Source organism: Myotis daubentonii, chromosome 17, assembly GCF_963259705.1.
Source record: "Myotis daubentonii chromosome 17, mMyoDau2.1, whole genome shotgun sequence".
NCBI lineage: Eukaryota > Metazoa > Chordata > Mammalia > Chiroptera > Vespertilionidae > Myotis > Myotis daubentonii.
The window spans coordinates 3526033-3552625 of record NC_081856.1 but is presented as its reverse complement, the minus strand read 5'-3'; the positions used below and the strand labels follow the sequence as shown (position 1 = coordinate 3552625).

General features: G+C 45.3%; 1 protein-coding gene across 1 annotated transcript in view; it reads left to right on the top strand.

Annotated features, from left to right (window-relative positions):
• The window catches only part of RALYL (RALY RNA binding protein like), a 585850-nt gene that overhangs the window by 499842 nt on the left and 59415 nt on the right, over positions 1 to 26593 (top strand). The window contains exon 5 of the mRNA XM_059673043.1: positions 14261 to 14308. Within this exon, the coding sequence (XP_059529026.1) occupies positions 14261 to 14308 (48 nt within the window). The remainder of the gene's footprint in view (positions 1 to 14260; positions 14309 to 26593) is intronic.

The following is a 26593-nucleotide window of genomic DNA, read 5'->3' as shown; positions in this document are numbered from 1 at the left end:
GTCCCGGGTCGGTGGGATTCTGACGTGTCTGCGAGTGGCCGTGTCCCTCGTTGAAGGCGAACAGGCATCTGCTAGTGGCTTGCAGGTCCAGGGGCTCCCTGTCCTGTTCTTTTTCTGGGAAGCCCCATGTCCGGTGACCGCGTGTGAGGTTTCACTCAGAGCCACCAAGCACAGGCGGTCATTGTGGAACACTGACCCCAGGGGCCTGAGGGCATCTTCTTCTGGGCTTTTCCATGGACTGCATCCTGGTCAGACTCCCTCTGGCCCACTCTCCTTTCCTGCTTAAAGTGTGTCGGCTCTTTACCATTAAAGCCCAGAGAGCACGGAGCTCCCAGGGCCCATCTCAGAGATCCAGACCCGCACAGAACACGCCACAGCGGCTCCAGGGCAGGGGCGACATTGTGGTGGCAGACAGCACGCCTCCCTGGCTCCAGGGGCAACGCAGCTCGGCCCCGATCACCAGTGCCCCCTGGGCCACAGCAGACCACAGGGAGCCCTGCAGAGTCCCTCTCATCACAGACGGGTGCCAGGCAGGGGGCAGATGTCCTCAGGCCATGGAGGGCAGGCCAGCCAGGCCTGGAAAGCAGTGTTCTCCAGCCACTCTGCTCATGCACAAACAGGAAGGGATGACCTGTTCACACACACACAGGAAGGGATGACCTGCTCACAGGCACACAGGAGGGATGACCTACTCACACACACACACAGGAAGGGATGACCTGCTCACAGGCACACAGGAGGGATGACCTGCTCACATGCACACACAGGAAGGGGTGACCTGCTCACACACACACAGGGAGGGATTACCTGCTCACATGCACACAGGTCGGGATGACCTGCTCAGGACACACAGGAAGGGATGACCCCCCACCCCAAACCAAGTGTTCCTGGATGGAGAGAGTCAGGGACCCAGGCTTCTTCCCAATGAGGCCCTCCTCCTCAGCTCTTGGCCCCAGGTTAGTCCTGGGGACGGCCTCCTTCCCACTGAGTCACCTTCAGCCTCTGCACAGGGAGGGTTGGCCGTGCCTCCTTCTGCTTCTTGAAGCCCATCTCCGCTCCTGAGTCTGTCCACAGGGCCAGGCTCAGAGCCTCTGACCCATCCCCGGGATTGCCATGGCGGATCTGACTGATGTCTAGAAAGAGTTGGGAAGAGGAGTTAGGGGAGGGGATTGAAAATGGAAACAGAGGATGGGCTTGGAGGCCACTGTGGCCCCTGGTGCAGGTCTGAGTGGATGGAGGTAGCAAACCTGAGGAGGTGGCCTCACCTTTGAATCGGGCTGAATTCAGGATTACAGGGGTGGCGCATGCGGCACCTGGTGGCACTCAGTAAACATGTGTGACTACAGGGTAATGTTTCCTGACCGTGTGGTGTCTGCTCTAACCAGAACTCCCCATGCCTCTGTGGCCAGCTCTGCAGAAAGAATGTTTCTTCCCAGCGCTGGGTGCCCCGGAGCCCCTGAGGCACGGAGAGGAGGGGCTGCGAGTGAAGATGCCAGGAGGGACCCAATGGGTGTCAATTTTCTCACTGCACATGATGGGGCACCCACACCCGCTTGCTAAATGCTTCCTCGTCGGTTTTGATAGCTGCATGACATTCTTCAGTATGAATACTCCATGCCTTTTGACCAGTCTCCTATTGATGGGCAGGTGGTGTGGCCATATTTGCCACAATTAACCGTGTATGTATCACCTGTGATCCAGCTATTCCATTTTTCAAAATTGATCCAGCAGGTAGTCTCACTTTATTAACCTTGTTGATTCTCTCTCCTTTGTCCCACATCATCAGCTATAAATGGCTTTGCTGGGGATCAGAGTGGCTCCCCAATGTCACTTTCACTGACTTCATTAAAGTTCACAGTCTCTGTAAGATCTGCATTTCACCCCCAGGGAGGCCGAGGGGCAGCCTGGACCCTGCTGAGTCCCCTCGCACACTGCGGGCCCCTCTTCCTTCCGCTTTATCCTCTCTTTGGAGTTTCATATTACAATCACCATGAATGTCTAAATAATAGCTTAGTGATCCAGGGCAATCATTCTGTGCACAAAAGTTATTTTCACTTTTAGAGGCTGTGTGAACCTCAGATCTGCATCGAAAGTGCTGGCAGAGGATTTAAAGCCTCGCTTCCCAATTAGAGTCTGTTCACCAGCCAGGAATGACTGATCTTTATTTCATCCGTCTCAAAATGTGACCTTTTCCACACTTTTAATGACATTTTAAAGTACAGAATACGTCTTGATTCAAAAGATATCCCACTTAATTCTGCAGAACAAATCAGTTATCACAGTTTAACCGGTCGCTGCCAAATACCAGCAAATGATGGGCATCACTTACACTTTAAGAGCTTACGTGTGTGTCTGAGCGGGGGGTGGGGGGGAAATACCTGGAGCAGCTATATTTTGGCACGCCAACTAAGACAGATATTAAGATAAAAAATCAACCCCAATGTTTCATGGTTTTAGATATCTTATTGTTTCTTCAGTGAAATTGTTACTGGGCCACATTCAGAACTCACCATTAGATCCTACAGGCCACATTCAACTTCAAAATGACAGGACAACCTGGCCGGTGTGGCTCAGTTGGTTGGGCACCATCCCATGTACCAGTAGGCACCAGTTGGATTCCCTCCCCATCAGGGCACATGCCCAGGCTGCAGGCTCAATCCCCAGTAGGGGGCATACAGGAGGCACACTACTGATGTTTCTCTCATCGATGTTTCTATTTCTCCCTTTCCCTTTCTCTCTAAAATCAATAAAAACATATTTTTAAAAAATAAAAATGACAGAACAGTCTAACCCAAGATGGCCATTGTAATGGTCTAAAATTCTAAATTAAATATTCAGATGTTTAAGCATTCTAGTGTAGATATGTTGTTTTCTTACAAATAATAATAATAATAAATGTCATGGGAGAAAGTCTCACAAATGTGTCCCATTCAGTTCAAAAAGCATCTCCTGGGCGCACACACCCGCCTCCCCAGGCTCCCCTTAGTGAGGCAGCAGCACGCACAGCCAATTCCACACCACCTCCAGCCAGAAGATTGCAGACACCTGCGCACTGATGACCAAATCTGCTTAAAACAAGAGATGGCCGTGCCCGGCAGGATTCTGCCATGAGCCCGCCTGGCATATCTCACTGTGGAAACGTCAGCACCGAGAAACTCAGACAAAGTCAATTAAGTTCAAAGGAGGAAGACAGGAGTCATGAATGGGATGGAGAGGCTGGTCTGTGAAGGAAAAGCTAACGGAAATAAATCTGCATGGATTAGCTCTGTGACAGGAACAGAGGAGGGCGGACAAGCATGGAGTCCAGTACAAATTCAGGAAGACAGCAATCAAATAACAACACCAGCAAAACAAAGTAGCAAAAACAAACAATAGCACAGGAGGTGGAATTTAGTCCAACTCAACAAACTTTTTAATTGAGGACCAGGAGGTAGGCCTTTAAGGATGGATGCCTGTTCAACACAATGAAGATACAACATGTTGACAGGTGCACACCTTGAGCAGAGCCCCTAACAGTGAACTTTCTGCTGAGCAACCAGTCCAGGTAAGGCAAAGGCTGTGGAGAGGGGGGTCTCTCCGAGAGCACGGAGCCTGGCTGGGCCACACAGAGCGCAGGACTGGGAAGGGCAGGCTGAGTGAGAAGTAATGGGACACACTGCTGAAGACTGTTGGGAGGAGTACCTGCATTTTGGAGGGAAATGAAGTTTGCCGTCTCAAGGTTACCTGGAGGTCATGCAGAGCAGCTGGAGAGGTGCGGTTCTTTGTTTATTTTGACACTTTGTAAAAAGAATGCTTTTAATTCCTTAGCAGCGTATGTGGTGGGTGGGGGTCTGGGAGAGACTTGAGACCAGGAATGCCTGTTGGGAGCCTGCGTCCCTGCTCCAGGCAAGACTGCATCTCCAGGCCAGGCCTTCCAAGGGGCTGGGTGCTTGGTTCACCTGCTGTCATACTTACAGTTCTCTCATCAAAGGTGGCAAGATGTCTATAAAAATAAATGTTCATCCTCCTGGCAGCTTTAGAAAGTAATCATGAATCAGAGAGTGTTGTACTTAGATATTTATTTTCACTCGTTCTAAACCAGAAGACGGCAGTGAAAATGAAACACAGCTGGGAATCCCACGGGCAACTATTCTTCCCAAGAGAGCCTATTGGGGAACGGTAACAAGTGCACCCCGTTCAGGCGACGCTTCCAAAACCAGAATCCCTCGCTAGCTCAGCCAGGAGAGAGAATTCTTCTTCTTTTCCTTCTCCTTCCCTCTTGTTCCCAGAATTCACCCTTCACACGTCTTTCCATTAGGGTCACCTCCCTTCAAATGTGAGGCAGTAAGCTTTACACAGCAAGTGAGAGGCCAGGCTTGGACCGGGGCGGGTGGGTTGTTTAATCTTCTGAACTTCTTAGGCACTTGATCGTCTTAAGCTGCCAGGTCCTAGCCCACAATAGCCTGGAATTTTATAAATCCTTTAGGTTCCTGCTGCCAGCCGCCCCCCACCCCCAATCCAAAGGTCCTTGGGGAGTAAATCCAATATTTTGTCAATAATGTTTAGGCTAACTAACTTAACTCACTGTTTTTGAATTTTGAATCTATGCATGTGTGTATCCACTACACACACATACACACACACACTCCAAAGTGAATGTACAGATTTATACGTATGAAAATGGACAGATGTTGTCAGCATATTTCTTGGCTAAGTTTACAAATCTGTTCAACTATCTGTACAGACTCTGAAAGTGGGAAGCCTACACCCAGTTTATGACGGGTTAGAGCCGGATCTTGGTGCCGCTGAGGACACGTCCGTCCCTGGGAGCAGTAGCTCCGCACTCAGGCAGGGAGCGCCTGTCCTCACTTCTGCACGCAGGACTCCCGCAGGCGCACTGAGAGGAAGGTGCTAGAGAGCCGTGACCTTCCTGGAGCACGTTCTCCATCTGATTCCGCCGCTGATTCCGACCAGCTAGAAGGACCAGGCCCAGTCCCTCTCTCTCATGACATCTTTGATCCCTGTGTCCCACCAACCACATCCTACAAGCTCTCCTAGTAGCGTTTATTTCTATTTTGGCACTTATGAAATTCTGCTTTGAATTATGGTCTTGTGTGTATTTGTCTGATCACTTACACTTAGAATGACTTTCCTTGGGATTAGGAGCCATGTTCTGCCTATATTATCGACAACTCCCAGTATTGTGCTTACAATAAGTACTCAATAATTGATTATTCAACTTACTTTCTTAGAGAGCCCGGTGCAGTCATTGAGAAGCTCCGGTAATAGTCACTATCGACAGGGTGTCTGTTAAGAAGTCACTAAAGTGCTCCCCCCTTGTGTTAAGAAGTTTGTTAACATTCTTCAGATTATATTTTAATGAAGTTTCATAATGGAAAATACCAAGAATACTTTTGTGTATTAGTCTACTCATACTAAGCTGATTTTATGAACACAAAGGGATTAGAGAAAATGGATCTCATATATTGCAAAACCCAGTGAGTTGTGGTGATTTCTTCTTCTATAAATGAAAAAGTTTAAATGAAATTCCAGGAACATTACTAGGTCTCATTTAATCTTCAGTAATAAAAGCAAGTGTGTGTGTGTGTGTGTGTGTGTGTGTGTGTGTGTTGTATGACTCTCAACAATTACTTTACCAATTCTGATTTCTCATTAAATTTTAAAGAAATGTGAGTAAATCGATTGAAGGTACATTGAAAAGTAGAATAAAAGTCATGAATGTGTACCAGATTTAAAAATGAAAATACAAAGTATTGGGGTTACATATACTTTTATTCCACTTTTCTAGAAAATCAAGTACTGCTCCTTGCCACTGGCTTTGCCCTCAAATGACAGAAATGCTGACATTTCCTGGACCTAGTTTCCTCCTGGACAATGTGCTGCACAGTCTGACTTATTACCGCTTGTTTTCAGTGGCCTAAGGCCCAGGTTGTCATACAAAATTACCGCAATGAAATTTGCAAAAATTCCTCCCTTAAAAGCCAAAAGAGATTAGCCCCAAGCATAGCAGCTGCCCTCCTGGCTCAGGGGAGGGCAAAGAGGATATTTTCAATGTGAAAGACAAGTGTCTTTCTGGCAGTAAAATTCAAGGATACATGATGCACCTTAGAAACTTCAATGTGACTCCTGGAGATGCCTTTTTTGACAGCTCATTTCCAGTAGAGGTTTGCACAGAAAGAAAAAGGAGGGATTTTTATGAAAGAGAAACAATCTGCAAGGGAGGAAAAAAAAGACCAAAAAAAAAAAAAAGGAATTGAGGAGGGTGGCAGGAAGGCCCAAGAAAGCATAAGAAAAGTGCATGAGACTAACCCGGGGTGTTGTCTCTTCATCTCCTTGTATCTCTTCCTCCTCCTTGGAAACCCAGCTCAATTTTACAGCCAATGAGCTGAACCTGACGTGTCCGCTAAAAGTTCAAACCACAAAAGCAGGCTCATCATGATTGCCCTGACATTTCATCTCATTACCAACTTGACAGGCGAAATGGAGTTCATGATGCAGATGTGGGGTTGGAGGTCAAACCATCCTGATGCTTAGCCTCCCCTGCTCTTGTGAATGACCTTAGCAGTCAGGGTGAAACAAAGCAAGTAGGATGGACAGATCGCTCCAGCAGCCACTGAGAACAATAAAAACGGATTATTCTTCTTGCTCATTTTTAAATTCCCAGAGGCTGTTCCATTTCTGAAGAGCTTCCTAAAGGCTGAAGACGCAGGGATGGGACGAGCACCATCAGCCACATTAGGAACATGTATTAATTCGTTCATGAGTCATTGTTTCTTCTTGCTGTTACGCTCTGCTGTCTGAGGTTGTAATATAAAAAAGAGTCTCAGGAAAAAAGATTATAAAACATAAGTAGCATTTCTCAGTGCCCGTCCACAGAGGGCAGTCTAAGGAAGATGTGGTGCCCATGCAATGGAACGTTGTCCAGCCACGAAGGAGGACACCCGGCCAACAGGACAGCTTGGGTGGGTCCTGTGGGCATATACTGAGTGAAATAAGTCAGACAGAGAAAGACTAGTACTACACAATCCCACTTATATGTGGAATCAGGGGGGGAAAAACTCAGAAAAAGAGGCTAGATGATGCCAGCAGGGCCTGGTGATGGGGAGAGATGGGGAGACATTGGCCAAATGTTACAAACTACCAGTTATAATATGAACATATTCTTCAAACATAAGCTAAAACAATAATTATTCATGATGAATTAGGGTAAAAGTAGCATGACTTTAAACAAAAAGATATATATATATATATATATATATATATATATATATATATATACACACACACACACACACACACACACACACACACACACACACACACACACTAGGGGCTCAGTGCACGAATTCATGCACCTTGAAAGCAACTGTGGGCTGTGAAGCTGCGATGGACACAGGGGCAGGTCTCGGCCCATCTCCGCGCCCTCATCTGGCCTCTCCCCCTGAGGCCCCCAGTCCCCTGTCTGCCAGCAGCCCCGCTCCCGCTGCTCACACCTGTGATGGCGTGGAGCGATTGGGACCAGCGCCAGCAGTGGATGCGAGCAGGAATGGCGCCATCAGCAGGTGCGAGTGGCAGCTGCTGCCCCGATTGCCCCTCAGGAGCAGGGGGAAATGGAGAAGCCCTCAGAGGCGATTGGGGTAGGCAGCCACCACTCACACCCACTGATGGCGCCGAGTGATCGGGGCCAATGTCGGGCGCTGGCAGCAGGTGCAAGCAGTGGATGGGAGCAAAGAATTTTCAGCGACGGTGACCTGCCTTGGTCTGGTGCCCCCGCTCATCTGCTCCACCATCCCACTGTGGCCAAAGGCCACCTGCTGCTGATACCTGCCATGTTCTGCGCATGCCCCCTGGTGGTCAGCACATGTCATAGCAACCGGTTGTTTGGCTGTTCTGCCATTCAGTCTATTTGCAAATTATATATATATATATATATATATATATATATATATATATATATATATATATGGCCCAATGCACAAAATTCATGCAAGGGGCTCAGCCCTAGGAGCCCCGGCTGCCTCACGACCCAGGTTCTTAGGCCCCACCCACTGGTCATTCCGGAAGATCATCTGGAAGGTTGTTCCACTGTCCAGTCTAATTAGCATATTTTCTCTTTATTATATAGGATATATACACACTGTTATATTACTCAGTTATTAAAAGGAATGAAGTGAAACTCTGTTATGTGCTACAACGTGGATAAACTTTGAAAACGTTTTGATAACTGAAACAAGCCAGACGAAAAGGACCAATATGGTACAATTCCACTTATAGGACAAACCTAGACTAGGCAAATTCACAAAGACAGAAAGGAGGATGGAGGTTACAGGGCTGTGGGGGAGAGGGTGCATTACAGAATGTCTGGGAAGATGAAAACTCTGGAAGTAGATAGTGCTGATGTTTGCACAACATTGTGAATGTACCTAATGGTGCTGAATTGCATACATAAAATGGGCTAAAATCATAAGCTTTATGACAAAATAAATGAGTAAATGTTAAAAATAATCACTTCCCTGTAGAGCAGATACAGGGTTGGCGTGAGAGTAAACTTCTCCCAGCTTGGGCGGTCGCACAGCGTCACCACAGCACTCCAGACCTGGATTCTGGAGTGTTTTCCTCTGGTGTTGGCTCTGTCACTTCTTAGTGGTAAACATTGGAGCAATTGCTCAGATGAGTAGCTCAGTTGGTTAGCGTGTAGTCCTGGTACACCAAGGTTAGGGATCCCTGGTCAGGGCACGGAACAGCAGAGCTCTCTCTTTCTCTCTCTCTCTCTCTCTCTCTCTCTCTCTCTCTCTCTCTCTCTCTCTCTTTCTCTCTCTCTCTCAAAATCAATAAGTAAAAATTAATTCATTATTTTTTAAATTTTGAGCAAATCACTGAGGTCCTTTGCTCTTTAGTTTCTTCTATTACAGTATCCAGCCAGGGTTGTTTTGAGGACAAGATTAAAAAAAAATACTGCAGCTCTCTCGGCCACTGGAGCTTACCGTTGCATCGGTGAGTGTGGCAGGGGAGCCAAACCCGGGTTTGAAATGAATGACTCTTTGCTTTTGCATCGGACTGACGGGCTCCCTGGGGGTCTTGGGAACTTTGAAATCTGGGCACAACATTTGGGGGCTCGTCCGGGATTCCCAAGACCATCGAGGGACCCCCGATCCGAAGAGTCTGACTGACCGCGGTATGTGTGTGTCGTTGTATGTCCTGTTCAGTGTGAGCAGAAAACAGCCACACACACACAAAAAAAGAAATGGCTACAAACAAGTACCTTTCAATAATAACTTTAAACGTAAACGGACTAAATGCTCCAACCAAAAGACATCGAGTGGCTGAATGGATAAAAAAACATGACCCATACATCTGCTGTCTACAAGAAACCCACCTCATTAGAAGGGACTCACACAGACTGAAAGTGAAAGGATGGAAAAATATCTTTCAGGCAAATGGAAAGGAAAAGAAAGCTGGGGTAGCAATACTTATATCAGACAAAATAGACCTCAAAGTGAAGGCCTTAACAAGAGATAAGGAAGGCCACTTCATAATACTAAAGGGATCAATACAACAAGAAGATATAACCCTGGTAAACATATATGCACCCAATGTAGGAGCACCCAAATTCATAAAAAAAACTCATGGAAGATATCAAAGGAGAGATCAACAACAATACAATCATAGTAGGGGACTTTAATACACCATTGACAGCACTGGATAAGTCCTATAGACAAACAATCAGCAAAGATACAGCAATCCTAAATGACTCACTAGATCAGATGGACTTAATAGACATCTTCAGAACACTTTACCCCAAAGCCAGGGAATATACGTTCTTCTCAGGTGCTCATGGTACATCTTCAAAAATAGACCACATATTGGGTCACAAGCAAAGTATCCCCAAATTAAAGAAGATTGAAATCATAAAAAGCATCTTCGCAGACCACGATGGTATAATACTAGAAATAAACCACAATAAAAACAACCCAAAATACTCAAACACCTTGCCAAAACCGGTTTGGCTCAGTGGATAGAGCGTCGGCCTGCGGACTGGGGGGTCCCAGGTTCGATTCCGGTCAAGGGCATGTACCTGGGTTGCAGGCACATCCCCAGTGGGAGATGTGCTGGAGGCAGCTGATCGAAGTTTCTCTCTCATCGATGTTTCTAACTCTCTATCTCTCTCCCTTCCTCTCTGTAAAAAATCAATAAAATATATTTAAAAAAAATACTCAAACACCTGGAAGCTGAATAGCATGTTATTAAATATTGATTGGGTTACCAATGAGATCAAAGAAGAAATTAAAAACATCCTGGAAACTAATGACAATGAAAACACAACAATCCAAAACCTATGGGACACAATGAAAGCAGTCCTGAGAGGGAAGTTTATAGCTCTACAGGCCTATCTCAAAAAACAAGAAAAAATGGTAGTAAATCATCTAACTCTACAACTCAAAGAATTAGAAAGAGAGCAACAAGAAAACCCCAGAGTGAGCAGAAGGAAGGAGATAATAAAGATTAGAGCAGAAATAAATGACATAGAGACCAAAAAAACAATACAGAAAATCAATGAAACCAAGAGCTGGTTCTTTGAAAGGATAAACAAGATTGACAAACCTCTAGCCAGACTCACCAAGAAGCAGAGAGAGAGGACCCAAATAAATAAAATCAGAAACGATAGAGGCGAAATAACAACAGACCCCACAGAAATACAAATGATTGTTAAAAAATACTATGGACAGCTCTACTCCAACAAACTAGACAACATGGAGGAAATGGACAAATTCCTAGAAAAATACAACATTCCAAAACTCAATCAGGAAGAATCTAAAAACCTCAACAGGCCAATAACTATGGAAGAAATTGAAGCAGTCATCAAAAAGCTTCCATCAAACAAAAGCCCAGGACCAGACGGCTTCACAGGGGAGTTTTACCAAACATTCAAGGAAGAACTAAAACCTATCCTCCTCAGACTACTACAAAAAATTCAAGAGGAAGGAACACTTCCAAGCTCATTCTATGAAGCCAGCATCACCCTAATACCAAAACCAGGTAAAGACAACACAATGAAAGAGAATTACAGGCCAATATCCCTCATGAACATAGATGCCAAAATCCTCAACAAAATCTTAGCAAATCGGATCCAGCAGTACATCAGAAAGATCATACACCATGACCAAGTAGGATTTATCCCAGGGATGCAAGGATGGTACAATATTCGCAAATCAATAAACGTGATACATCACATAAACAAATTGAAAGAAAAAAACCACATGGTCATATCAATTGATGCAGAAAAAGCATTTGACAAAATTCAACACCCATTTTTGATAAAAACTCTCAGCAAGGTGGGAGTAGAAGGATCATACCTCAACATAATAAAAGCCATATATGACAGGCCCATAGCCAACATCATACTCAATGGACAAAAACTAACACCATTTCCCCTAAGAACAGGAACAAGACAGGGATGCCCCCTCTCACCACTCCTGTTCAACATAGTACTGGAAGTGTTAGCCATTGCAATTCGGCAAGAAGAAGAAATAAAAGGCATCCAAATTGGAAAAGAGGAAGTAAAACTGTCCTTACTTGCAGACGACATGATATTATACATACAAAACCCTAGAGATTCCATCAAAAAGCTACTAGACTTAATACATGAATTTGGCAATGTAGCAGGATACAAAATTAACCCCAAGAAATCTGAGGCATTTCTATACACCAATAGTGAACTTTCAGAAAGAGAGATTATAAAAACAATCCCGTTTACCATTGCACCAAAAAAATTAAGCTACCTAGGAATAAACTTAACTAAAGAGGTAAAAGACCTCTACTCAGAAAACTACAGGACATTGAAAAAAGATATAGAGGAAGACATAAACAGATGGAAGAACATACCGTGTTCATGGATTGGTAGAATCAACATCATTAAAATGTCCATACTACCCAAAGCAATCTATAAATTCAATGCACTTCCCATTAAAATACCAACGGCATACTTCAGAGATCTAGAACGAACTCTCCAAAAATTCATCTGGAATAAAAAAAGACCCCGAATAGCTGCAGCAATCCTGAAAAAGAACAAAGTAGGTGGGATCTCAATACCAGATATCAAGTTGTATTACAAAGCCACTGTTCTCAAAACTGCCTGGTACTGGCACAAGAATAGGCATATAGATCAATGGAATAGAATAGAGACCCCAGAAATCGGCCCGAACCAATATGCTCAATTAATATTTGACAAAGGAGGCAAGAACATACAATGGAGCCAAGATAGTCTCTTCAATAAATGGTGCTGGGAAAATTGGACAGATATATGCAAGAAAATGAAACTAGACCACCAACTTACACCATACACAAAAATAAACTCAAAATGGATAAAGGACTTAAATGTACGACGGGAAACCATAAAAATTCTAGAAGAATCCAAAGGCAACAAAATCTCAGACATATGCCGAAGCAATTTCTTCACTGATACAGCTCCTAGGGCACTTGAAACTAAAGAAAAAATGAACAAATGGGACTACATCAAAATAAAAAGCTTCTGCACAGCAAAAGAAACCATCAACAAAACAACGAGAAAACCCACTGTGTGGGAAAACATATTTGCCAATGACATATCTGATAAGGGCCTAATCTCCAAAATTTATAGGGAACTCATACAACTTAACAAAAGAAAGATAAACAATCCAATCAAAAAATGGGCAAAGGACCTAAATAGACACCTTTCAAAAGAGGACATCCAGAAAGCCAAGAGACATATGAAAACATGCTCAAAGTCACTAATCATCCGAGAGATGCAAATCAAAACAGCAATGAGGTACCATCTCACACCTGTCAGACTGGCTATCATCAACAAATCAACAAACGACAAGTGCTGGAGAGGATGTGGAGAAAAAGGAACACTTGTGCACTGCTGGTGGGAATGCAGACTGGTGCAGCCACTATGGAAGACAGTATGGAGTTTCCTTAAAAAACTGAAAATGGAACTCCCATTTGACCCTGTGATCCCACTTCTAGGAATATATCCCAAGAAACCAGAAACACCAATCAGAAAGGATATATGCACCCCTATGTTCATAGCAGCACAATTCACCATAGCTAAGATCTGGAAACAGCCTAAGTGCCCATCAGTAGATGAATGGATTAGAAAACTGTGGTACATCTACACGATGGAATACTATGCTGCTGTAAAAAGGAAGGAACTCTTACCATTTGCAACGTCATGGATGGAACTGGAGAGCATTATGCTAAGTGAAATTAGCCAGTCAATAAAGGAAAAATACCACATGATCTCACTCATTCATGGACAATAGAGACCATTATAAACTTTTGAACAATAATAGATACAGAGGCAGAGCTGCCTCAAACAGATTGTCAAACTGCAGCGGGAAGGCAGGGGAGGGTTGGGGGGCAGGAGGTAGGGGGGTAAGAGATCAACTAAAGGACTTGTATGCATGCATATAAGCATAACCAATGGACATAAGACACTGGGGGATAGGGAAGGCTAGGGGACTGTCTAGGGCGGGGGGCTAAAATGGATACATATGTAATACCCTTTGTAATACTTTAAGCAATAAAAAAAAAATACTGCATAGAAAGTGCTTTATCGACTCCACACTATAGTGCATGGGGGCAAAGTGTGTAATATATCCCTTTAAGGTACTTAGTTATAACCATCTTATCACTGAAATGTACTTTTTAATTCCTATTTAAATACCCAATAATATTGTTGTAGTTGGTGTGATTCAGCCAAAGTGACCTTTTTAAAAAATTTTCTCTATGTAAAAGTATTGAATCATAGTGTTTAGAATTTTAAAAGCTGAATTTCTGAGGAAACCACATTCCTACTTCCATTCTTAGAGAGAATGGGCCCCTAAACCCTTTCATTTGTGCTATTTTGATTCCTTCTGTTCATTGGTTAGCCTCATCATACAGACCTTAGGAAGAAGAGACAGCTATATTATATCTTGTCTAGAAAAAAAATGGGCTTCAATCATGTTTAATTACAAGTATTGAAATATTTTATTTTGCTTCCTGCTCTCATCTTCCATTCCAACCAACATCAGTCTCTACCATGTCAGACATGTGGCAGTTCTCTGACACGCTGTGATAGAGAAGAAAACATTACCTTGAAAAACTCTTCAGACACATAATTACACTGAAAAATAAGTATTTATAAAGCGACTAAATTGCTTGCTGGAACATCATAAATTAGTACCAAAAATCAATGTGTGAAACAAATGTCAACTAATTTTTTTGTTTCTCCCCTTAGTGGTTACGTCTTCGACTATGATTACTACAGAGATGATTTCTATAATCGGTATGTAAACTTTTCATCTTGTTTCCCTTTTATTTAAATTATCTTTTTTTAATATATTTTATTGATTTCTTACAGAGAGGAAGGGAGAGGGATAGAGAGTTAGAAACATCGATGAGAGAGAAACATCGATCAGCTGCCTCCTGCACACTCCGTATTGGGTATATGCCTGCAATTAAGGTACATGCCCTTGACCGGAATCGAACCTGGGACCCTTGAGTCCCCAGGCCGATACTCTACCCATTGAGCCAAACCAGTTAGGGCTTAAATTATCTTTTAAGTATTTTGTACATTTCATTTATGGCTGTTCTTGATTAATGTGTTTAAAATATTTTATAGTAAAAGGAAAAGAAAATATTAAGTCCCCCAAAATACAATTTAAACAGCTTTTCCTATTTTCATTGTCCTTACTGGATTACATAAAGTACAACTTGGACTTTTAGGTGCTTAAGCCTAATATTAGGTGTCTGATATTTGCATAATATTTTAGAGATTTAATCAACCAAAGTTATTTTCCGGGTCTGTTGTTAACTTTGAATTTTTTAAGACAGAGCTTTATAAACTCAGAAAATGACTTCAACCTTAGACACCTGCTTTCATATGACAATTGATCAGCCTAGATTGGTTTGATTCTGTGACGTGCACTACACACTCACTCGGCACACTGTGGGGGCCAGGAGAGGAGACCGTGCACAGTGATGCTAACAATCAGTGGGAAACCGAGACTTTTCATGGTCTTTACAAATGTTTGTTAAAACATTAAAAACTCTCTCATTCTAGGCTATAAATGTACAAGGAAATGCAGTAAAACTAATAGTTACGTAGTACACTGTGATTTAAAATGGTGAAAATATTGAGAGTTAATGTGTTTTATTTCTTTGCGAAAAAAGACTTCTCCAAAATAGTTTGAACAGTCGGTTCTCCTCCTAACTTAGGGCGTGGAGCCAGCGAGTGGGTGCTTCCCAAGGGTGGTCAGCATGGCGGCGGGAGCCTGTGGAGGACCGTGCCCCAGAGTCCTTCATGGGGGGCTCTTTCCCCTGTGTCCCTCTCCTGGGACTCCCCACTTTCCTCATCCACATCCGTAGGTTTGCTTTCCCTGAATCCCTCTGGCTCCACATCTGGAGTCAACCAGAAGCATGGTCAGCCTGGCTGTAGGGTTAAGGTTAGGGTTAGGCCATGGGCCCTATAATCCCACTTCCATTACATTTATGCTTAGATAATATTTACATTTTACTGGTCTGGCATCTATCTATATAATAAAGGAATATGCAAATTAGCCCAGACGCCATAACTCCGGACAGCAGGAACCTGAGGCTGCATGGTGCCTGGCTAAAGCAAGGGATCTCAGGCCACACCCCCTGCCCCACGGGGCTTGACGGGGACCTGAGGCTGTGCCCCCCCTGCCCCCGTGGCAGGGCTTGACGGGGACCTGAGGCTGCGCCCTCTACCTGGAGGGGCTTGATGCGGGTAGGGCTGGCTGGGTCTGGGTCTCTTGCATTTTCGAAATGCGTGGGGTGGTGGGCAAGGACTTGACTCTAGGTCCCGCGGGGCGCCCCAGAATCTGACAGGAGGGAAATTTTCATACACATTTTACTAATTTTCTTTCATCTCTGACACTTCTATTACAGAGAAAGGACAAATAGCAATATTAAAATATTTCCTCTAATTAATTCCCTTTTAATGTGCATGAACTTCATACAACAGGCCACTAGTTTATATTGTAATTTCATTATGTGATCTTTACATTTCACTGCCCATTGCCCTCTCCAGTTCCTGCTGCTCTTTCCTCTTGGTGACCACGTCCTTCTTGGGGTTATCCATCTGTGTGAAATGCCACATGGCTCATCCTGAGCAGACAGCACCCCCACATCTGCTGTTTGTGTGACCCGAGTGACAGGTGCCCGACAGCCCTCGAAAGAGGTGTTGGGCTGAGGGTCGGTCAGGGGCGCCATGGCCTATGGACTGAGAACCTAGAAGCTAACCCTGGGCTTCCTGAAACTTCCCCAGTCCATACGCTGGGGACACAGAAAGGCACCTGGTGCTGGGGGGGGACTGGTGTTATTTAACTTGAAATGCAGAGATATGCAAAGTGAGGAGCCGCTGTACATAGGCCATTGGACCAGCAAAAATGATGTAAATATCTCTTAAGCCTTTAATTATAAGTTTTATTCAAACAAAATTCCCAAGGTACAGGAAGGCAAACTTGGAGAGTTTGTGATGGACATTTACAAACTCTGAGGGAAGAGACTGTGCAGCCCTTGTCAGGGCCCAGTCCCGGGTCATCTCCGGTTCCCCTGGGACCTTCCTGTGTGGCTCTTTCTCCTCGGACCCGCGCCAGCTCATTGCCTGACTTCCCTGCAGCCCTGAGCACACGCTTCCCGACCAAATCCCCTCCCCTGGTACCTCCAGGGCACCTTGGTTTCTGCTGTGTATTCCTCTCTGGGTGCCAGGATTTGCCTCCTTTCTGCCTCCATCCCCAAAGCAGGAAAGGTGCTCTGTTCGCTAGTTTTTGCCTCCTCAGGCACTTTCATGTCTCCCTCTCCGTGGAGACCAGTCTGTGTTACTGTCTCATCTCCTTACATTTAGAGAGACTTTGGCTTTCCCAGGGTCGCACAGCTAATCAATGACAAAGCTGCAGTCATACCTATGGATGTAGTCAGTGACCTGCTGTGTGAATATGCAAAGCACAAGGGGCTAAGTGCCAGGCGCAGCCTTGCCCCCGGGAAGTAGACCCGCAGCCACGCCTTCCTGACCACTGTCCGCTGCTGCAGAAAGCAGGTTACTTCACTAGTTATCCCTTCGTGGCCAGAGATGAATTTTTAGAAATTATTTTACCAAGTAATTTCTATCATTTCTACAAAATATACTTCATTTTAAATATTAAATAGCTTCTAATAACTTGTCCTAAAAGTGATGTGAAGTTCTGGCAGCATTAAAATAACCCACAGATATTAAGAAAATATAATTCATTTTATTTTTTGCTGAATTTATTGGGGTGACATTGGTTAATAAAATTATACAGACTTCAGGGGTACAATTCTATATACATCACCTGTATATTGTATTGTGTGTTCACCACCCAAAGTCAAGTCTCCTTCCATCACCATTTATCCCCCTTTACCCTCTCCTTCTTCATCCCCCCTCCCTCTGGCAAGCACCACAGTTTTCTGGGAAGAAAACATAACATTTAGACAGTCTTCAAACTATTTGGAAATTTTCATGTTTGACAATTTTAAAGACATTTTAAAGTGCAGCTTTTTTTTGAGTTGCAGAACATTATTCTAATTGCTATGACAGGAGTTTTCAATCAGTGTACATTGTCATTTAGTCTGTCAGTGTGAAATTGTTTGAGCTTTGTAATTGCTTGAGTATTTTCTAACATGTGACTTCTTCCGAATGTAAAGAATTTCAGAGTTTGGTCTAGATGGCAAGAGAGCCAAGTTCTGGGCAAGTGGTCAGGTCCAGCCCTCTCACCTTTACAAGGAAGCCAAGCCTGGTCAGCCTGGCTCAGTGGTTGATCATCGACCTATGAACCAGGAGGTCATGGTTCAATTCCCGGTCAGGCATATGCCTGGTGCTGTTGGGGAACTGGTTGCAGGCTCGATCCCCAGTTGGGGGGGAAGTGGTGCAGGAGGCAACTGATCAATGATTCACTCTCATCATTGATGTTTCTATCTCTCTCTCCATTTCCCTCCCTCTATGAAATCAATAAAAATATTTTAAAATAAAGGAAACCAAGATCATTTTTTACTTTATATAAATTATTGCTTAATAAAATCATTATTAGATTAGCTATCATTAAATAGATAGGTAGGTAGATAGGTGAATAAATAGATGACAGAGAGAGATAAGTAGATAGATCAATAGATAGAAGATAGATAGGTAGAGAGATAGGCAGATAGATGGATAGATGATAGATAACTAGAAAGATGATGGATGGATGATAAATAGATGATAGATAGATGATAGATAGATAGATAGATAGATAGATAAATAGATAGATAGATAGACAGATAGATGACAGATAGATAGGTAGATCTTAATCAAAGAATTACAGTCTGAAGCTCTCAGATGCCTCTCCTCTATACAACAAAGCTGACCCTGAACAATTTCCAAATAATCCATTTGTCTTATATGAAACCTGTTTGGCTTGAGAGTGTGCAGAAGTGTGCTGTGCTTATGTTGCTAACAGGCTGTGTGAGCAGTCTGTGCTCTCATCAGCGTGTCCTCCATTTTTTGCACTGGGCTGGCAAAGGCATGAGCACCTGCTACAGTGGACACAGCCAGGAGTCCCCTGTGAACACAGGTGCCCAGGATGGAGCGTCCAGACCAGGGAAATAGCTCACAAGTCAGTGATTCCTCATAGTTAAATTCTGTTTGTATTTATGACTCTTGTTTTTCTTTCTTTACTGGTGGTGAAAACTTGGACACATTATTTAATACCTCAAACCCTGTTGTCTCTTCCAGAAGTGAGCATGATACTAATTCCTGCCTCATGAGGCTGTGCTGAGGGTACATGAAGTGGCATATGTGTAACAAGCAGCATTATGCCTGGTATTGGTTTTCATGCTTCATCAGTGTGGGTTAAGCACAGTTAGCAGTAACCGTTCACAGTGAATGGATTGCTTACGCAAATATTCTTGGAGCAAAGGCCCAGTGACAGAGGAACAGGTGGCTGGTCAGCTGTCCTTCCTCACTGCCCATGTCCTGCTCCTGGCATCTGCTTGTAGCTTTCCCTCCTGCCCCCAGAGCCTCCGGTTCAACTGGCCACGCTGACCTGAGAGCGCGCTGCTGTCTCCTTTAACCAGGTGGCTCTGGGTCGGGTCACACGGCTGTTTCACAGGGACGACTGCATGGAAAAAGCAAAGAGGAAACTGATATCATGGAGTTCGAGATGGCATGAAGCAGAGGCTTCCTCCAGGGCTGGGGCTGGAGCAGAGGTTGGGACTGTGGGAGGGACTTTCAGTGCTGGCCCCTGTGGCTGTGTCTGAGCCCAGAGGGGTCCCCACCACTTCCAGGGGCGTGAGGGGACTGTCCTGCCAGCCAGGGAGGCAATGACACTCAGCCTGGGCCCACCCCTGCTGCAGGGACGGAGGGCCACTGCGGGGTGAGGACACACGCGGAGCGATGGGGACAAAACAGGACCCCAACGCGAAGACAAGAGCGGTCAGGAAGCAGCGCGGTCTCCCTGCCTGGTCTCGCTGTGTCCCCTCGGGTCCCTTGTTGGTGTGGTCTGCAGAGTCCCAACCCAGTTGTGGCTCAAGCGTGGCTGCCGCTGAGAGATGCTAACCTGGGAAGGACAGCATCCACACGGTACCGTTGCTGATTTCTGCCCATGGGGATTCTAACGCACATGGGAATTACCAACATCCGGGGAGTTTTAAACTCTTAGAATCTCCTTTAACAAAGGTCCATCTTATCGTGGTGGTTCTAATAGCACACTGGCCCGGCAGTAACTTTGCCTAAGGGGTGGTGACGAGTATCACCAAATAGGACCTGAGTGGCTATTCCACGCGTTCATCTCTTTATGCCACGCAGAGCATTGAGCAGCACTGACAGCATTTGCTGGCGTTTTCTGCTAAACGGTTAAGTACAGCTCTAAATGAAGGACTTCACACGTTATTAAAACAAAACATCTTCCAAGTAAAGCAAAGGGGCGCGTGCCGGAATCCTATGGAGCCCACCAGGGGTGATTTCCTTTTCTGAGATGAGAGCAGGTTTAAGTCAGCTTCTATTCAACAGCCTCAGGAAGAACACTGAGCAGTTAAGCCAGGAACAGGGGACTGCTGTTAATAGAGGAAAAGGTGCTTGGCCCTGGAGAAATCGTATTCCCAGTAGGTGATTCAAGGGGCTCACTCAACCCTGGGACCCTTTGACCTCCTGTTAATTAACAGGAGAGAAGCCACTAGAGTTGCAGTTCATGAAAAACTCTAGGCTGCAATTGTTTCAGACCATTGATTGTCGAGCACAGTCTGCATTCGTGAATACTGGAAAAACATATTAGCAAGAGGCAACGTCTACGTCATTATGCAAATTTGAATTACCAGCTGGTAGAGTGGCCTTCCACTGAAAACATCTGGAAATAGCAGCATGGCACAGTTGACAAAAGGTGTAGTGTCAAGGCAGAAGACCTGAGTTTCAGGCCAGCTGTGCATGTGTCGATGGCTTAAATTTGGGCAAGTCACCTCCTCCCTTTTTTGCAAGTTTCCTTCATGGGAAAAATGGCTCAACAATGCCTACATTGCAGAATTATAAGACTTAAAGACTCAATGTATTACTATTCAAATGTGTCGTCTTTTTAATTACCCAAAGCTATATACAAACTATAGCAGATAGCAAAGTTGTACAAAATATAAAAATTATGTTAAGGTTAAACTATTATAAGAAAGATCATTCAAGGTCTCAGTCAGCGAGCCTTTAAGGCCTGTCTCAGAAGTGTTTGCACAAGACCAGCGATGGCAGACTTCACTGAAATCTTGGAAAAATTTAATGACAAAAATCAGAAAGAAAAATTATTCAGCTACTGGACACAAGTGAAGGGAGTCTTTAAAAAGTATTTTCTGATCAGTTGTAACCAAAAGCTTATCTGAAGTTGGGGTGGAAATTATAGATGAATCTTGAGTCATTCAAACAGTATAGAAAAAGATATACTAAAAGGCTATAAAAATCACTTATGTGGGTTTGAAATATAGCCTTGTTTAAAAATCAGGAGACACCTTGATTTGGTTGTAGAGACTGTACACCGATCAGAAGGTAAGCAGTGTTGAAGAAGAGGATTCAAGGTTAAATCAGGTCGGGGGGAAGATCCTCTCTGGTTCCCTGGTTTGTTTGCTTTTCTAACGTATCTTTGTTGTTGAAGTTATATAGATGTACTATTTACCTCCCCCCCACTGATCCAATCTAGCCGACCTCTGCCCCCAGTGCCAGGCCCTCACCATACTATTGCCTGTGTCCATCGGTTATACATATCTTATCTACACTAATAAAAGACAAACATGCAAATTGACCATACCTTCGCTATGCCTTAAGCCACACCCACCAGCCAATCAGAGCTACTATATGCAAATTAACCCAACCAAGATGGCGGCTGGCAGCCACGGAGCTAGAACGAGCAGGAGGCTTGGTTGCTCCAGTGATGGAGGAAGCCAAGCTTCCTGCGGCCGGCTGTAGCCTCTGCAAAAGGCAACAAAGTTTCAATTATAGAAGGTAAATAAACCCCAGAATAAAAAGAAAAAAAGGAGAGCTTGGGAACTACCGTCGCCAGGGGGCTTGGCCAGCCTGAAAACGGCCCTAAGCCCCTCACCCAGACTGGCCAGGCACCCCAGTGGGGACCCCCCACCCTAAAGGGGGTGTGGCCAACCTGAAAACAGCCATCAGCCTCTCACCCAGGCTGGCCAAACCTCCATGGGGTGAGGGTCCCCACTGGGGGCGGGGGAGGGGCTTGACCAGCCTGTAAACAGCCATCAGCCCCTCACCCAGGCTGGCCAGGCACACCAGTGGGGACCCCACCCTGATCCAGGACACCCTCAGGGCAAACAAGCTGGCCCCCACCCATGCACCAGGCCTCTATCCTATATCATAAAAGGGTAATATGCAAATTGACCCTAACAGCAGGACGACTGGGAATGACTGGTCACTATGACACACACTGACCACCAGGAGGCAGATGCTCAAAACAGGAGCTGTCCCCTGGTGGTCAGTGCACTCCCACAGGGGGAGCTCTGCTCAGTCACAAGCCAGGCTGACGGCTGCCAGTACAGCGGTGATGGTGGGAGCCTCTTCTGCCTCCTCAGCAGCGCTAAGGATGTCCGACTGCAGCTTAGGTCTGCTCCCTGCTGGTAAGTGGACATCCCCCAAGGGCTGCCGGGCTGCCAGAGGGATGTCTGATTGCCAGCTTGGGCCCGATCCCCCAGGAAGCGGGCCTAAGCCAGCAGGTGGACATCCTCCCAGGGGGCCCAGACTGTGAGAGGGCACAGGCCAGGCTGAGGGGCCCCCCCCCCCCGAGTGCACAAATTTTTGTGCACCAGGCCTCTAGTATATATAGAAAAGCCTAAGCAACCATTACCACCAGACAACCAGAGGATAGCTATGATGCACACTGACCATCAAGGGGCAGATGCTCAATACAGGAGCTACCCCCTTGTGGTCAGTGCACTCCCACAGCCAACCTCCTGCTAGCTCTGCAACCTCCCACAGTCCCTCCCCTCAGTCGGCTAGCCCCAATCAGCCCCTATCACAGGCCAGGCCGAGGGATCTTACCTGTGCACAAATTCATGCACCAGACCTCTAGTATGCATATAAGTTCTTTGGTTAATGTCTTCCCACCCACCCCCACCTTCCTTCTGAGATTTAACAGTCTATTCCATGTTTCTATGTTCCTGAATCTATTTTGTTCATCAGTTTATTTTGTTCTTTAGATCCCACATATGAGTGAGATCATGTGATACTTGTCTTTCTCTGACTGGCTTGTTTCACTTAGCATGATACTCTCTAGGTCCCTCCATGCTGTGTCAAAGGGTAAGAGATCCTTCTTTTTTACAGCTGCATAGTATTCCATGGTGTAAATGTCCCACAGCTTTTTTATCCACTCATCTACTGATGGGCTCTTGGGCTGTTTACATATCTTAGCTATTGTAATTAATACTGCTATGAATATAGGGGTGCATACATTCTTTCTTGGGATATATTCCTAGAAGTGGGATCACTGGGTCAAATGGCAGTTCCATATTTAATGTTTTGGTCCCTGGTTATCAATCATACATCTGCTAAAAGGTCCCAGTGAGAACATGGCCAGGAACCTATTCTCAGGGTTTGGGTCCAGGCAGCCCAGTGAGTAAGCCCCTAGTCCAGGCCACATATTTTTCTTAGCATTAAGCACATAGTGACTATAAGCTCTGATTCATAAGTACGGAAAATGAAGAAATCATTTTCATGAAGGAACTTTAGAAGAAAACAGGTAACTGCTAATTCTTGAACTATTTATCTAAAATGAACAGTTAGTGTTCAGTGACAAAATGCTCTACAAATATTACATTTTTAATTTTTTTAATTTTAAAATCAAATTAGCTGACAGCAACAACAAAAAAATAGGCATTCAGTCAAAAGTCCAACAGCCAATGATTTATTAGAGTCAGGTGTGTCTACCTGAGAAAATGCACCACAGCCATGAAAAGAACCATTAGGAAGACCACTGAGCAGGCCTGGAATGCTATTAATATGAGCCCAGGAGAACTAGCCAGAAGGCATGACTGCACACATTTCCAATTCTGTGAAGAATATGGGTCCTTGTTGAAAAAAGACTAGAGAATGATACTGGCTGTTTTAGAGTGTGACACTGGGAGTTAGGGGGTTTTCATCTATTTTCCCTAAAATGTTGCTTTATTGTTGTTAAAGTTTACTAGTAACAAGTGTTTAATAAAAGCAAACATTCAAAATTATATTCATTAAATGTCAATATGTCATTGAATTGCCTTTGTCCAAAAAGAAGCCATTTTAATAGCTAATGTCCTTAATCTTCCTAGAGATAAATTATGTCTATTTTGTCAAGTAAGTTAGTATTAAAATTATTTACCAGATTTTAGCTTTTGCTATTCAATAAAATTACATGTCTCTGATATTATTAAAGCAAAGAAAATTCTAAACAAGAAATGGGCACATGAAAATTAGAAATGTTTATTAAATAAAGCAACTTAAATCCTCAAATTTCCTCCAGGGGTTGCTTTTATTAAAATACTAGAGGCCTGGTGCACAATAATTTGTGCACTTGGGGGGGGTCCCTCAGCCCGGCCTGTGCCCTCTCACAGTCTGGGACCCCTCGGGGAATGACCACCTGCTGGCTTGGGCCCGCTCCCTGGGGGATTGGGCCTAAGCTGGCAGTCAGACATCCCTCTGGCAGCCCGGGAGCCCTCAGGGGATGTCCACTTGCCAGCGGGGAGAAGGCCTAAGCTGCAGTCAGACATCCTTAGCACTGCTGAGGAGGCAGGAGAGGCTCCCGCCACCACCGCTGTGCTAGCAGCTGTCAGCCTAGCTTGTGGCTGAGCAGAGCTCCCCCTGTGGGAGTGCACTGACCACCAGGAGGCAGCTCCTGCATTGAGCATCTGCCCCTGATGGTCACTGTGTGTCATAGTGACCAGTCATTCCCAGTCGTCCTGCTATTAGGGTCAATTTGCATATTACCCTTTTATGATATAGGATAGAGGCCTGGTGCACAGGTGGGACCAGCTTGTTTGCCCTGAGAGTGTCCTGGATCAGGGTGGGGGTCCTGCTGGGGTGCCTGGCCAGCCTGGATGAGGGGGGCTGAGGCCGTTTTCAGGCTGGCCACACCCCCTTTAGGGTGGGGGTTCCTACTGGTGTGCCTGGCCAGCCTGGGTGAGGGGCTGAGGGCTGTTTTCAGGCTGGCCACACCCCCTTTAGAGTGGGGGTTCCTACTGGTGTGCCTGGCCAGCCTGGGTGAGGGGCTGAGGGCTGTTTTCAGGCTGGCCACACCCCCTTTAGGGTGGGCGGGTCCCACTGGTGTGCCTGGCCAGCCTGGTTGAGGGGCTGATGTCTGTTTGCTGGCAGGTCAAGCCCCCCAATGGGGACCCTCACCCCATGGGAGTGTGGCCAGCCTGGGTGAGGGGCTGAGGGCTGTTTACAGGCTGGCCCACCCCCCTCAGGGTGGGGGTCCCTACTGGTGTGCCTGGCCAGCCTGTGGAGGGGCTGAGGGCTGTTTTCAGGCTGGCCACACCCTTCAGGGTGGGGGCTCCCACTGGTGTTCCTGACCAGCCTGGTTGAGGGGCTGATAGCTGTTTGCAGGCTCGTCAAGCCTCCCAATGGGGACCCTCACCCCTTGGGAGTGTGGCCAGCCTGGGTGAGGGCTGATGGCCGTTTTCTGGCTGGCCACGCCATTGGCTAGAAGCAGGTATCTGAAGATTTATTTATCTCCTATAATTGAAACTTTGTAGCCTTGAGTGGAGCGCAGGGCCAGCCAGGGCAGGCAGGAAGCTTGCTCCTCCATCGCGGGGGCAACCAAGCCTCCTGCTGCTCCAGCTCCTTGGCCGCCGCCATCTTTGTGATGGAGTGAGGGAGTGATGGAGTGGGGGAGTGATGGTTAATTTGCATATTACTGTTTTATTAGGTAGGATGACTCCATTTATTTTATTTAATGTTTAAGAGTAGCTCTTTTAGAGCTCTTATTTTACAATTGACCTTGGGGAAGGAAAGTTATGTTTAGCTTCATTGTAAACCATTATCTATTTGATCAGTAAATATTAAGGGGGAACAGTATTCTTAGATTTTTAGAGGTTTTATTTTAAAGTAGACATTGGGGGAGGAAAACTGATGTGTCTGACTTTATCATAACTCATTGTCTATTTGACCAGTAAATACAGGGATTAAACAGTATTCTGACTCAGCAATACTGGAGAAAATGAACCATTACAGAAAAGACAGGAATCTATATAATTCTAAGAGTGGAAATTAAAAAAAAAAAAGAGGAGAGAAGAAATGTTACGGTTAAACTGACCTTTGGGATTTGGAGTCCACCGAACTCTGTTGGTTGGCATCTCTATTGCCCGTATATGGATCCTAAATGGACTGTTTCCCTTGTCTCAAGCCCCACCCACACTCTGTGAAGGCAAAATCTCTTTGAGCTGTGACACACAGAATTTGGATGAGAAGCCAACATAGGGTTCCCCTTCACAGCTGCTCCTCGCCCACTTCCCCGGCATTGGGAAGGACCCCACATCCCATCTCAGTGCCCCACCCAGCCTGACCTTTCTACGCTTCTATGCACAGGACAGTGCCCAGTCTTCCTCCCTTTTCTTTCTGGTCAACTCACATTCGCCCAGTGAGATTAAGAAACTCCCCAGCGCATTTCATTTTGTCAAATTAAAAATTATGCCCTTCTGTGAAGTGCCCATACCTTTCTTTAGCTGTTTTTTTTTTTAATTTGTTTTGTTTTAAATTACATTCACTTTTAAAAGGTTACTTTCTGATGCTGTATGCCATCCATCAGATTTGCAGAAGGACTTGGTAAAACGGCACCTGGTTCCTTGGTGAGAAGGAGTCACCTCTCCACCACACCCCCCCCCCCCATCCACCCCCACCTTTGAAGCAACTCAGCAAAATATTCAGAGAACCGGGCTACACTATGTGGGAATTATCAACAAGGACATGACACATACTGAGGAAATTATAAAATGTGTGTCACATACAAAAAGTATGTCAGACGCAGCCGCCTCCTCTCAACACAGGCTCAGACCCAGCCCACACACAGGCTTTGTGCTCCTTGGCTGGGGAGCAGTAGAG